The sequence below is a fragment of the Phyllostomus discolor genome, chromosome 3 (genome assembly GCF_004126475.2).
Source record: "Phyllostomus discolor isolate MPI-MPIP mPhyDis1 chromosome 3, mPhyDis1.pri.v3, whole genome shotgun sequence".
Lineage (NCBI taxonomy): Eukaryota > Metazoa > Chordata > Mammalia > Chiroptera > Phyllostomidae > Phyllostomus > Phyllostomus discolor.
The window spans coordinates 147,588,752-147,603,327 of NC_040905.2; the positions used below are offsets into that span (position 1 = coordinate 147,588,752).

The window sequence follows — 14,576 nt, forward strand, 5'->3', positions numbered from 1 at the left end:
TTGGTCAAGATAGTTGACTGTCCTGACCTTTCTTCCTCGTCTATAAAATCGGGTAAGCATAGTTCCTACATCACGGGGTTGTTCTGAGGGTTAAGTGAGACTACAGGTAGGAAGCACTGGAAAGCACATATAGCTAATAGTCAGTAATGTAATCATGTAAACTACAAGAGGAGAGTGCCCATGGCATAGAAAACAGATTAAAAAATGACTCCTGCTTTGTTGAATGAATGAATTACACACTTGGACACAATTGCCTTGGAATAGCATAGAGGACAGATTGGGCAATGTTGATACAGGGCAGGTGTTCAAGTCCAGGGTGTGATCTTCTTCTGAATGGAATAGACAATGGGGAAGTAGAAGCAATGCTTTGGATCAGCTAGAAAAGAATGACAATAGAGGCTGAGAGTACATTTAGTCAAAGATTACCCTAAGTGACTATTTATGACTAATTCCTGAGCAAGGCAATATAATGGAGAAAATACAAATGAAATTTTGCACAGTCCTATGGAAAGAGATCTCAAGTCACTTTTAACCAGCTTTTTGGTGCCTGTGAAGTCAGGAGATTGAACCACATCCTTTCTTGGGTCCTGTATGGATGTAGCAGCTGGTGACATTTCCAATCTGTGCTGTGGGGGTGGGAGTGGGGGGACAGAGAAGTTGTGATCCCTGAAAATGCCAGGTAGTTGAAATAAAAAAGCAAATCTAGAATTGAAAGTTGTCAGAGAATAACTGGTTCCTTATAGAGCCATTTGTGGCTAATGGAAGAAAAAGTGGGAAATGGGGCACTTTCCCAGGGTCTTTGCTCTCGGCGAATATCACATGAAGTACTGATATTCAAAATAAGATAGCCAAAGGAGGGGAGGGAAAGCAATACAAAAATGGGACACTGGCTGGGTAGATGCACAAGAATCCAAAGTTAGAGCATTCAACCATTGGATTTAATTTCTCTGAAGACCATTATGAAATACATACTTTATCACTTTTTGTATATTTTTTAAGTCTTCAGCCATTCTGTTACTGCCATAAATGTTTTAAGGCTTTAGTCTCCCAAGTAAAGGGGAGACTATGCCTTTGTGTTCATAGGCATAAAAACAAAATTTAAACATTTGCTCAAGGAAAATGAGACTCATGTGTTCAGATAATATTAAAATTCCTTTCAAAGACAAGAGTTTATCAATTTTAAGTTATTTGAACTGTCATGGCCTCTGACTTCTGTACAAGTAGACAACTGAAAGTTTACTATACATGTAACAGTAATGTAACCATCACTGAAAGTTTTGTTCAGTTTTGGTTAAAATTGTGGGAGAGAAAAACTCATACCGGATTTTATCTATTCAGTCAGTACAATTATGGACACCTGTCATGCCAAGCACTGTACTGGGTGTCTTTATGTGTTTTCACCTGTACATTTTTGTATTTAATCATTCCAACAATTGCATAGTTTTGACAAAAGAAACTTTGGTTAAAGAAGTTAAAACTTGTCAAATTCTTACTGTTAGTAATAGGTAGAGCCTTCTGGGAATCTGTAATCTGGTTGAGTAAGCAGGAACCTTAATAAAAACACCTTAAGGTAAATGCCATTATAGATTATGCATTAGCCCAGCACAGGTTCCAGAGGGAAGCTTGGGAAGGGCTTTTTTAAATTATAGAACTTTGACCAGAAAATACTGGACTATTAGAAGGAAAGGAGGTAGAAAAGAAACTCAAGGTAGAGGTGAAAAGTTTCATAGAGGCATGACGGCCAGAGATGCCTGTGTGGTCATGGAATGGCAAGCTGCTGTCACTGTGGGGTAGAGTGGTACAAAATATCAGCATGTGACAAGCCTGAGGGCAAGATGAGGTGTCACTGTAGCAGGCAACAGGCAACCAGCAAAGGACCTCCACCAGGTGGATGACTGGATCAGAAGAGCGTGTGGTCATCTGGGTAGGAGGAGCCACTGGAGGCAGGGAGGCTGGTGGAGGCTGTCTAGGTCCTGGAGGCAACACCTGTAGAGGACCTGCCCTGGGGCCCTGCCAAAGGAAAGGGACAGTTTCAGTTTCCGTCAAAAATATTCTCTCATAACTCTCTCCTTTACTTATTTCTTGAAAAACAAGGTAGAATTCCCTAATTCCTTGATTTGTAAAGTTTTTTGTTTGTAGTTTGTTCTTTGTCTAGCAAGTAAAAATGATCTTTTTTATTGTTTTTTTTTTTTTTATGGAGAGGAAGAGACAGGGAAAGAGAGAAACAGCATTTTTTTGTTGTTGTTCCACTTATTTATGTATTCATTGGTTAACTCTTACTTGTGCCCTGACCAGGGTTTGAACCCACAATCTTGGCATATGGGGATGACGCTCGAACCAACTGAGCTATTTGGCCAGGGAAAAAGAGGAACATTTTTTTAGTGTCTGTTTTTTCCCCAGGTTCTGAGTAGTAAGGGCTGGAAATGAAACACTAGTGATCAGTAGGGCATCTCAAAAGGATGGAAGCAATAGAATTTGATTGAAGGGGAAACTTAGTGATGACTCCCAGATTTTAAAACTGAATGACTAAGAAAATGGTTGTCTCCCTGTGGGAAATAAGACAATGATTTTGGAATAAAGACAGTATGCTTATTTTAAATAGGTTCAATTGGAAGTTGGAATAGGATTTTCATGCAGAAATATCCAGAAGCTGTTGAAAGGCAGAGCTGGTGTTCATTAAAAATTAGGGGCTGGAGATGTAATAAGCTGATGTCTACATATGTGGACAAAAAATCGTGGATGGTAGTTGTTTGTGCAGATGGTGGCAAATGAAAAAGGTTGCCCAGGGCAGACCCTTGAGGGAATAAAACAGAAGGGGGCCCATCTACAGAGGAAAAACTGAGGGGGGAGGGAGAGAGAGAGGAAGAAGCAAGAGCGATAGAATATGCAGAGTTGTAGGGGAAAAGGGAGGAGACTGAGGATGTAGCTGCTGGGTCTGTGCTTGATGATAAAGTGTCACTTCCTCTGGGCACACTTTCTGCCCTCTCCCTTTGCCCCACACCCAGGACTTTCTTCTTTAATTGGCCTGAGCACAGATGACATTGAGGACAGGTCAACCACCAGTGCTTGCTCGGGTGTCAGTTTCCCCTTTAGATTAAATGCTCCTCAAAAGCAAGGACTGTGTGGGGTCATCTACATGTTGAGTACAGGATGGATGGAGGCTCAGGGTAGAAACTAAGGCAGTTCCCGGAGAGCAGTTTCAGGAGTGTTGGGAAGGAAAGTCAGACTGTAAGGTGTTATGAACAGGAAGAGGGCAACAAGTGAAAGGGTGGTCAGGGAATTATGAGAAAAAGGAGAGAAAAAATTATATCAAGAGAGGAACAGTAAGAATATAATGTTTAATTCTAGGGCAGGAGTGATTTGAGTGTGTTGCTAAACTGTGGTGACAGCCAGTGTAAAGGAGAGAGGACGAAGGTGGAGGAACGGGCAGTGAGAGTGGGTGATAGCTGATGGAGTGACTTTGAGAAGGAACAGGTAATGCAGGGGAGGGTTGCACCTCTGACAGAGGGTGAGGGTGGGTGAAAGTGCAGACAATTGTAGAGGTGAGAGGTCAGAATGAACTATGAGAAAGGGGTCTATGGTCTAATGGGGAGAAAAAAACACAACCAAATGACCTTGAAGTTCTAATGCTGCCACTTATCATTTTTTTCAAGGCCTCAACTTTCCTTTAAGTAAAGTGGGGGTACTACCTTCCAACTTCCCAAATCAGGGAAAGACAGGGATTGTCTTTCTTGGTTATTTGTTCTTTATTTTAATTTTAATTTTTAAAAATTTACAAAATGTTCAGAGTGTTCCCCTTAGAGGGCATACAACTTGGAAGATGGTCTGGATCTTATCAGCAAAGTAGGAGGTGGGTCATCTGAGCATGAAGTGATACCATAGGGCTGGGAGAAGGGGAGAAGGTTTTCAGGGTGGTGGGCTAGGATAAGGAGGTGAACGCGCAAGAAACATAAAAGGATGTTTGAGCATCAGTGAGAACCCAGGGGGAAGGAGAGGCCACTGATGTCTGATCCTGGGGGAGTCAGGCCCATTAGCTGAAAGGAAGGTGTTAAGGGAAGTGTGGCCACAAACTTCCTGACTGAACGGCCTCACAGGTGAGGGTTATAAGAGAGGTGCGCACCTGGGCCGCGCGTCCCGGAGGGGCTTTGGGAAGGCTTGATTGCCTGCTTTTGAAGGTCAGGTGGGAGGGCCTGTTCCTTCCACGAAGCTGCGACGGACTCAACCCTGAGACTAGGACGCCCTGTAAAAAGCTGCGTGAACCTGTGGGGAACGCGGCGGGGTAAGTGGGCACGTTCCCGCCACTGCCAGGCTGGTGTAGCTTGGATCAGGAGGAGGTGGGTCATTTGTGGTGCTGCGCGTTGCTGCCGCTGCAGGAACTTGAGGAACTTGGCTTGCTTCGCGTGCCTGTTGCACAACCTTGGGCTTTTTTTTTTTTTTTTTTTTTTTTTTTTGGTAAATTGCTGAATGTAGAGAGGCCCCGCCCTTCCGCACCAGGCCGCGGGGGCTGCCCCTCCCGAGATCCCAGGCGGTGCTCCTTCTCGGACGGCGCTGGAGGCCCTGGCTGTGGCGGCCCACGGGGCCCATGGCGCTGCCCGCCTGGCTGCAGCCCAGGTAGGGCGCTTGGAAGAGGCCGGAGGGAGAGGGTGCGGGAGGTGGGGCCCCCGGGGCGAGGTCTCCCCCACCCCATCAGTGTCTGGGCAGGCACTGGCGAGCGCTGAACAATGCAACCCTGCGCCCCACACATCTCTGAGTTCTTGACCAGGTATTAGCTAGTTTAATTGTTTCCATAACTCTGGTTAGAAGGCTCTGTTTTTTCCCTCATTTTACAGATGAGGAAATAGGAAGGACTGCGGGGCGGCCACTCCTTCATTTTGTGCGCTCTGTGCCAGTCCTTCCCTTCCCTCCCCTCCACACCCAGTGCCGTTCCCTTGACTTTCTCAGACTAGCGTAGCAGGGTGAATTTTAGATCTACCCGCGGCCAAAACACCTATTGAATGTGTATATTCGAGGGCCCAGTTCCAGAAAAACTCATTCAGTGGTGGAGCTCGGGGACTGTATGTTTAACCGAGACTCCAAGTGATTCTGATGCTGGTTTAAGGAAGGTATTCCTCCTCCCTACCCCCATCAGTAGCTTGTGGCATTTGTAGGGTGCCTGAGTAAAACTTTTATAAAGCTACACTGTGTCTACTTTTCAGCCTTACTTTTCAGAGGTTTCACATCCTCAACTAGGAGAAAATCTTGTCTACACTGGCAGGGCCACTCCCACTACCCTTCTGAACCCCCCGGGGGAACACTTCAGACAGTGCTTGGGTGGACTCCCTCAAAGCCATATCTGTCAATCATCTCTTAGTCATCTCTCCAGCAACCCTTTTTAAAACCCATCTTGACTTCCCTTTTCTGGCCTGAGCCACTAAACTGCCTTCTATGTGTGTCTAATGAAGGAAACATCTGCCCTTGCAGCACAGGAGGCAGTAGAGAGATACTGACCTTATTCACATAATGCATTCTAAAGTCAGGTATGTCCAATGACTGAATTACCCACCATTGGGGAATGCCACCATCACTGCTCCCCTTTGGTGACTGTGAACCAGCTATCTCTCAAGTTCTGCACTTACAACACATATTGACTATGTCAACCCTTTCCCCAGGTATTTTTTCTTCTAAAAGTATTCAAATCAGTCTTTGCAACACTTACTTTTATCTGTTGGTGAGCAGCAAGGTTAGAAGTTTATCAAGGATGAAGTGGATTTTGAAATAGAACCATATTTGGCTTTAAGCAATATAGGATACTCATTAGTGGAAGGTGTATGTTATGGTTTTTTCAAAATCTGATGTGCATTAGAGGGGTAACCGAATAAAAGACTGATAGAGAATAATTTTCTATTGTTTGCTCTGGTTGACCAGTAGGTTAATTCAAAGATGTTTCTTACAGTGTTTAATGGATTTTTCTGTATTTATAGGTATAGGAAGAATGCCTATCTTTTCATCTACTACTTAGTCCAGTTCTGTGGCCACTCATGGATATTTACAAATATGACAGTCAGATTCTTTTCATTTGGAAAAGGTAAAACTCAAAAACACTTCTTGATTTTTACTTTTTTCCTTGTTTCCACCTAGTCTTGCTTATGTTAACTTTTTAACTTCTGTGAACTTTACCTAATACCCTTCACTCCTCCAAATTTAGTGACCACATTTTTCAGAAACCATACTTCTTGCTTAGTACAAAAAAATAAAACTTTTCTGGAGAAGTGGGGAGATAAGATGAGAAAAAGGGGTTTGGCTTCCCCCTGAAAAAGTATTCATGGCCTTGATACCATTTCTCTCTTCCCACTTGGTTTTGGACTGGACATTGGCAGGTGTGGTGTGTTTTGAGGGAATCTGTAAATTCCAGTCTGTATGATATTTCATGCAGAAAAACTAGGAACTAACCAAATTTTTCCATTATTTTTAACTGCCCAGGTTTAAGGTAACTGGAGACTACTAATTAATGTGTCCCTAAGAAAATGACACCCTTTGTAGGTGACTCATCACTTCTATGGAAGTTGGCATTAATGGTTTAAATTACAAGTTTCTTCTAGTTTCCTAAAAAGTAACGTTTTAAAATAACATTTAAATTTTCAAAAAAAGGAATTACTAAAAGACTGTCAAAATAACATTCTTTTCATGTCCCATCCTCACATGGCATCATCACAGTTTACAACTGTTGAGTGACTTGACAATTTGAGCAATTGCTGGTTTCAGCTAAAAAACAAACATGTATGTATCTGGGAAAAGTCATGCTGTGCTCATCAATTCAGACTTCTGTATCATCAGGAAATTAATCAACTTTTGAGGTATCCTAAACTATTTTATGTTGCTTTCTTCTTACTGCAAATCTACAGAAAAATTCTTGTCTTTGTTAAGAACCTCCAAAGGTACAACCTCAGGCTTGAATTTCAGCTATGTTGGGAGTCTTCAAGCAGAGGAAAACACAGGCGATGGGAAAACTTCCTTTATATTTTTAGAGAAAACAAACAAACCACTTCTAGGCCTTGGAAGTTGGCTGTGGCTTTGTGGGCATGTCACAGGTCATTCACAGCACAAGTCACGAGCCATGAATTCCTTTGCTACCTGGCCTTTCCAGTGGGATAAATTGCTCCAGTCAACAGTGTATTTATTTCTTAATTTTATCCTACTGTTATAATTATAAAAGCTACTTATTAAAGAAACATAACCTATTCATATGGAAGGCAGACTGAAAATGACTAAGTGGGGTTTCAGTATAATTCTTGAACCAATGTATAAATTAACTTTTCAGTTTATAGAAGCTGATGACCTGAATCAGCAACACCTGCTCCCTGCCTCCCTCATGGAGCTGTGTAACTGACAATGCTCTGTCAGAGCAAGTGCAGGCCACTGGGAAAGAGCAGACTGTCTTGGCCTCAGAACTCACCTGCGAAATGGGGATGATATTAACAGTGTCCACAAACAGAGCAGCTGAGAAGAGAAACCCTTAGTGCTCGATGGTAATTTATGACCATTAGGCAGTAAAGAGAGCATAGTCTTCCTTAGACATTTCTTGATATGGAAAGATTTCATTTTAAAATTTAAACCAACATATTTGTCCTCTTTGGAGGAACATTTGTTTCCCTCCCATTTCAGCTCTCTCCAAATTCAATCTTTCATTTGGGCGCTCTACAGTGCAGACTCCAAAAGCCCTCACCAGAGGTCCAAGTTCTGGTGTTCCAAACTAACAAAAATCAAGGAGGGTAAGGGAAGGATGAAAGGGGTAAAGGGGACCAAATACACAATGACAGAAAGAGATTAGAATTCAGGTGGTGGGCACACAACAGAGTATACTGATGTCATATTATAAAGATGTACACCGGAAGCTAATGTTGTCACCAAAATAAATTTAATTAAAAAAACTAACAAAAGTCCAGAGAACGCTAAGTATGTATAGGACACACATACCAGATACACATAAGCTGTTATTTGATGTTATGGCATCATTAATATAATTTCAGTAAGGCTTCTCTGAAATCTTATTTTTCTCATCTCTCATTTTCTTGTCAGTGGAAAAGCTGTGGGAATAGCTTCTGTAATAAGCTTACCTCCAGCCTGTTTACACTTTTTAATCCTCACCTGAGGACATGTTTATTGATTTTTGTTTTTAAGAGGAGGGGAGTGAGAGAAAGACAAACACTGATGTGAGAGAGAAACATCAATTGGTTGCCTCCGTAGGCACCCTGAACCTGGGAATTGAACCTGAAACCTAGGTATGGGCCCTGAGTGGGAATTGAACCTACATTTTGGTGTATGGAATGACGCTCCAACCAACTGAGCCATCTGGCCAGGGCTCCAACTTGTTTGTGTTTGATGTACTCTAGATTCTACTGGTTTGTATGCAGGAATTGTTTTATATTCTTGCAAATGGGGAATAAGTGCTATAGCTTTGGATATGGAGCCATCTTTTTCAAGTTTTTACTTCTTTTTGGAAGAGGAGCAATGAAAATATATTGTAATATGAACTGATTTCTTCAGTTGCATATTCTCTATGATGTAGTGATCTAGGAAATTTCTTATGTGTACAGTGAAAATGGGGGTAAATAATCTCAATTTTATTTAAAAGTGCTATGGAGATGTGGGTTATGCTCTAGTTTTTACTTATTATATCTGTATTTTTAATTCACTGGATGCAGATTCAATGGTTGACACTTTTTATGCTATTGGACTTGTGATGAGACTTTGCCAGTCCCTCTCCCTCTTGGAGTTGCTGCACATATATGTTGGCATTGAATCAAGCCATCTTCTTCCTAGGTTCCTGCAGGTAGGTTTTTATGATGTTATTATTTTTTAATCTGTTTTACATGGAACTTGTTTTATTTATAGCCTTTCTTGACTTTATGCCCATTAAAAAGCCGGTCCTTGCATACTGAAGACCCAAGTCACCAACACAGAGAATTCCATGAAAAAATTACCCATCCTCAAACACTGTCCCGTTAGAAGAGCGAATCAGAAATGTTCAGGGCAATGAAGCTTGTTGCCCTGTGCAAAACTGCAGTGCTCCTCTCCTGGAAGGAGATTTCTTTCTTTTTTTTTAAATTTTATTTTAATCATTGTTCAAGTACAGTTTTCTCCCTTTTACTCCCACTCCAGCCCACCCTCCCAACCCTCCCCACTTCTCTCCCATTACCACCCTCCCCCTAGTTTTTGTCCATGTGTCCTTTAAATTTGTTCCCATGAACCCTTCCCATTCTCCCCTGAAATTCCCTCTTCTCTCCCCTGTGGTCACTGTCAGCCTGTCCTCTATTTCTGTGTCTTTGGTCATATTTTGCTTGTTTCTTTGTTTTGTTGTTTAGGTTTCTGTTAAAGGTGAGATCATATGGTATTTGTCTTTCACTGCCTGGCTTGTTTTGCTTAGCATAATGTTTTCCAGCTCCATTCAAGCTGTTGCAAAGGGTAGGAGCTCCTTCTTTCTTTCTGCTGCATAGAATTCCATTGTGTAAATGTACCATAGTTTTTTGATCCATTCATTTACTGATGGAAGGAGATTTCACAGCTACTCCCCACTCTGACTCTTCCAGTGCCCTGCACAGGGCAGGCGAGGACTGAGGAGAGGTATAGGGGTGGAGCCATTCAGGCTTGGGCGGGATGCCCAGGATGCCTGGCTCCTCTCTCTATGCTGTGGGATCCTATCACCCACAGTCAATGGGCTGTTTTGGGGAAAGGACACCACCCACAATACCTGGTAAAGAGTAGAGGATTAAAAAAATCTATTAATTTTTTGAGAAACCTCTGCACTGTTTTCTATAGAGGCTGCACCAATTTATAGTCCCGCCAGCAGTGTATGAGGGTTCCCTTTTTTACACATTCTTGCCAACACTTTTTAGTTCTCATCTTTTTGATAACAGCCATTGTAATGAGTGTGAGGTGTTATGTTACTGTGGTTTTGGTTTGCAAAGTGTCTAGTCAGATTCTTTTTCCAATTTTTAATCAGATTGGATTTGTTGTTGTTATGTGAGTTTTTAAATATATTTTGGATATTAGTCCCAGATGTTGAATTATAATCTTGTACACCTAAAAATTATATAATGTCATTAACCAATGTTACCACCTACAAATTTAATTTTTTACAAATTTTCTTTCAAAGGGGAGGGGGTAGGAGGGACTGGAAGAAATTAGCCAAAGAACATAATATATGTATATATGCATAGCTCATAGTCATAGACAACGATGTGGTGAAGGCAGGGTAGGGGGGCTTTGTGGAGGGGCAAAAAGGGGGAAGTGAGTAGGGGACATCTGTAACAGTGTCAACAAATTAAAAACTTTAAAAAAATTGCTTTCATCCCTGTTCAGAGAATAGAATATTTCCTAGCCATTTCTGCTCACTCTGCCACTTTCACTGAGGACAAGTGGGAAAGAGTGATTATTCGTGGTTATCTAGTGTAGTGTCTAACCACAGACTCAAGGATCAACTGGACGTGGGTTCATATCCCACTTCTACCTCTTAGTAGCTGTATGCATTTAAATGAGTCACACAGTTGTCCCAAACATTCTTTCCTTATGTGATGGGAAAGTAACATATATCTCATGGAGTAACTGCAGAAATGGGTGAAATAAGTTGCCAGCACTTAATTAAGCATTAAGGGTTAGGTGACTATATGAACATGTGTTTAAAATCTTCAGAAAAAGGCATTTACATGAGTATTGCCTTTTAACTATTCACAAAATAAATTGGAAAAATGGATAAACAACTAAATTTGACAAATCTGCACTGTAAAAATGAAATGTCAGAAGCTGATTATGTTGCTAGCACCTAGCAGAGTGCTGAGAATATGAATACACATCTTAAATTTTTGTAAAATGGAGGTGTTACGTAGATCCTTGTATTAAATTTGCTTAAAATATCATGAACATTTAAAAGATGGGAATAGTAATATAATACTAAGGAACCTAATAAATCAGCATTATAAGTTTATGGGAGATTCTAAGTTTTACTTATTACATAAAAGTAGAGAAATAGTATTCATGAAGATGAAGACAAGTGTTGAAATATCAAATGTATAATAAAAATCATGGCACTATTTAAAGTATGAACTATTTATAACAGAGTAATGGTTAGCTAACAGTCAGTTAGCCAAGATCTAGATGGAATTCCCTTAAACACATTCCCTTATAAAAATAAAAAATGGTACATATCTCTCCCAGAAGAAGTATATTATTTGGGAACAAGATTTATTGACGTTTATTATTTGTTAACAACCAGAATGCATATAATACCAGCACCCCATGATGCTAATTTCAGAGAACAGAATTAACAACTCAGGTTAAATTAAAGTTGTACTCTGTTGTACGAAATTATTTTTCTTGGAGCATGGTCAAATTTACCTCCAGTCTAAGTCATGTTTCCTTTTGGTATACTTTTTTGGACTTTTTACTTTTGTAAGCTAAATTGGCTAATATTAATTTTAGCATTTTCAAAATTAAGAGTGGTGTCATTTGAGTTATTGTTAATGTACAGGATGCAAGTCAGAACCAGGACAGTTAAATTTGTAAGAAAGAAAATAGAGCGCCTTGAATATGCCTAGAAAAATATGCACAATTTTGCCCTGGCTGGCATAGCTCAGTGGATTGAGCACAGGCTGGGAACCAAAGTGTCCCAGGTTCGATTCCCAGCCAGGGTACATGCCTGGGTTGCTGGCCATAACCCCCAGCAACCGCACATTGATGTTTCTCTCTCTCTATCTCTATCTCTATCTCTCTCCCTTTCCTCTCTAAAAGTAAATAAATAAAATATTTAAAATAAAATAAAAAAGAATAGCAATCTTAAGAAAAATATGCACATTTTTATGCTTTCCAAACTTATATAGGCTTGCCCAATTATAGAAATTATTATATATTAGAAATCCTATTTTTTGGAGTTCATAGAAATTATTATATATTAGAAATCCTATTTTTTGGAGTTCCAGAAATTCCAGAATATTTAAGTGTGATTTTAACCACTATTAATTGAAACTGTGATGGCTTATAGAAAGAAATATGATCACCATAATCAAACTATATTTTTGTTTAGTAAGTAAAAAATATAAGCAAATATACATTAAAACTTTTTATGCAAAGGTGAGGTTGTAGGGGCTACTATTAACAGGGCTCAGGTGATTTTGAAGTCTTTATTGTTGGGAGAAATAACAAGTCAGGGATCACCATGGTGGGAAGACTGTTACCGTTTTCATCCTGGGCTGATTGTTCATTTTTCTTGTGATCGTTTGGGTTCTCTTTTTACCTCTTTGAGAGTTCATCTGTTCTCTATTTTGTTTTACTCATGTACTGTATTTTCTCTGGTGTTCAGGATGGACACGGTATTGGAGGAACAAAGGTCGTCAAGTCCAAAGTTTCATTTTCTCCCCCTGCCTTTATTAGCATTCTGCAGAAGTTAGAATTCCTTTGTTATGAGATGTTATGAGATGGCTCTAGGGCCCCTGCTTTAAAATAACCAAACAAAACTCGAAGGTTGTGAAATCTTTCCTGGTTTTCCTGTTTCCCCATTTTAAGTGAAGAAACTGTAGTTAAGAATGTGGCTAAACTACTGACACAGTAATCATAGCTGATTGCATATGGTGTCTTGAAAAAAAAAATGCATGAAACCCATGGCTTCAGGTGGGCTGAAAAACATGCCTGCGCATTCCTGATGTTATCTTGCCGTTACATTTGGGAGGTTGCTAAGTCTCAGCTGAATTCTCCTTTTGGGAACTGGTCTTCCAAAATATCAAGATAAGTCATTCCAAAAGTTGGTAAGAATGATAAACTAGCTGAACAGTTAGAATTGTATGAATCAAATGGTGGTGGTGTGTGTTTAGGGAGTGCTTGTTCTCTGTGTTTTGTTCTGTGCATTTTAAAATGTTTCATACACATTATTTTGACAGACGAAAGCCATTATGAATTTTTAGAATTACACACCATTGCTAGAGAAAAAAGGAGGAAAAAGACTTATAATAAGACTATAATAATTTAACACACATATATATTTTTATGTATTTGAGAAACACACTTTAGGGGAAAGGGCAAACGACCACACAAATAGTTGTTTATAGACATCCATTTTTGGAAATGATTGCATGCCAATTAAAATTATATAAGGAAATATAGTTAACTTTTGGTATTTGGTATTTCAAATTTATAAAATAGGAAAGTAAAAAAGGTCCAAAATGCAGGTATTTATTATTAGAAATGATGATACAAATGAAAATGAAGTATCTCACCATTCCAATGACTTCTTCCCAAATGAACTGGAATATTTTATTAGCTGGGTTAAAAAAAAAACAAAAATGCTTGAATTGGTAAATTAATTTACTTCAGTAGGGTTAATGAAAACACCTGGCTTTTACAGATCGGAAACACTGTCATCTCTGAAATATTGATTTTGACATCTTTGAAGGGCTTTATTCTGACTTTGCTTGAGTGGAAGTCTGAGAAAGCTATATTTTATTGATATAGCTTGAGGATGCTTTGATTCAAGGAGAGGGGAAAATATCCAAAAAGCAAACCTTTGTGTCATCAGATTGGTGTGACTTTAGGAAACCCTCAGGGTAATTCAGTTTACTCCTTCACCTGTTGAAAAATGCCCAAAATACAAAGACTTCATACAATATATAACTGAATTAAAATGGTTAAATTCTGCATTCTTTCCTTTGCTTCACAGTAAACATGACTGCACAGGTATGTTTTACACAATTTTTAACGTCTATAGACCAAAACAATAGAGATATATTATTACCCCAATATTATAATTCTGTTTGTGAGCCCAAGTTACAAGATGATCTGTATATTTACGAATCTCACTTTCTAGCTCTGATAGGACAAGCAAAACGGCTCTAAAGGTCTCACAGTTACAGATTCTTATGAGCACAAACATGAAGGAAATTCCAAAGGAGAGTATTTTAAAATAAACTCTTTTAGTAAAACAGCCAAGTTTCACCTTAGTTTCCTTTCAGCTGTGAAGCAGGTACTTCTTTGCATTTCCAGATTAAATAATCTTCTGATTTTTTCATAAAATCATATAGATTTTCTCTCCAGTTTTTAGTTGGGGACAGGTCTATACTGTTAGACATAAAACTAAAGATAGTGTCAGGCTATGAGATTTTCAAAACTTCAAAGCCTCCTGGGAATGACCTATATACACAATTTCTCCTATAGGTAAGATTTTAGATTTTCCTCTGTAATTTGCATTTGATTCATGGAGTTCTTCAGTGTGATAATTATAAAGGTATATTCACAGTATAATTTTAAAAATACTGAGATTAACTTTTTATTCAGTGATAGTCTTGATTATAGGGAAAAGTATATTTTCCTACAAAACACTAATCACTACATTGAACTATGTTTTTAAAAAATAATAGCTTACATTTATTTAGGACTTTCTCTGTGCCACCAAATACTTTTCTAAGTTCTTCACATGCATTAACTCTTTAATCTTCATAACCTTGTCCTATATATTGACTATACAATACTAATTATTATCTTTGGTATAATCACTGAGCACAGAAATTAAATAAATTACCCAAGGTCACATAAATTGTGATTGGTGCAGGAAGAAC

General features: G+C 39.3%; 1 protein-coding gene across 2 annotated transcripts in view; it reads left to right on the forward strand.

Moving 5' to 3' along the window:
• Nucleotides 1-4,462: 4,462 nt before the first annotated feature.
• The window catches only part of HACD4 (3-hydroxyacyl-CoA dehydratase 4), a 29,236-nt gene continuing 19,122 nt past the window's right edge, over nucleotides 4,463-14,576 (forward strand). Inside the window, exons 1-3 of one of the 2 annotated variants that reach the window (XM_028520562.2) lie at nucleotides 4,463-4,611; nucleotides 5,961-6,064; nucleotides 8,682-8,809. In XM_028520562.2, coding sequence (XP_028376363.1) covers nucleotides 4,583-4,611; nucleotides 5,961-6,064; nucleotides 8,682-8,809 — 261 coding nt within the window. In that variant the 5' untranslated portion in view covers nucleotides 4,463-4,582. Of the gene's footprint in view, nucleotides 4,612-4,743; nucleotides 4,763-5,960; nucleotides 6,065-8,681; nucleotides 8,810-14,576 lie in introns of those variants that run through there. The other variant, XM_036021545.1, reaches the window with a different exon arrangement.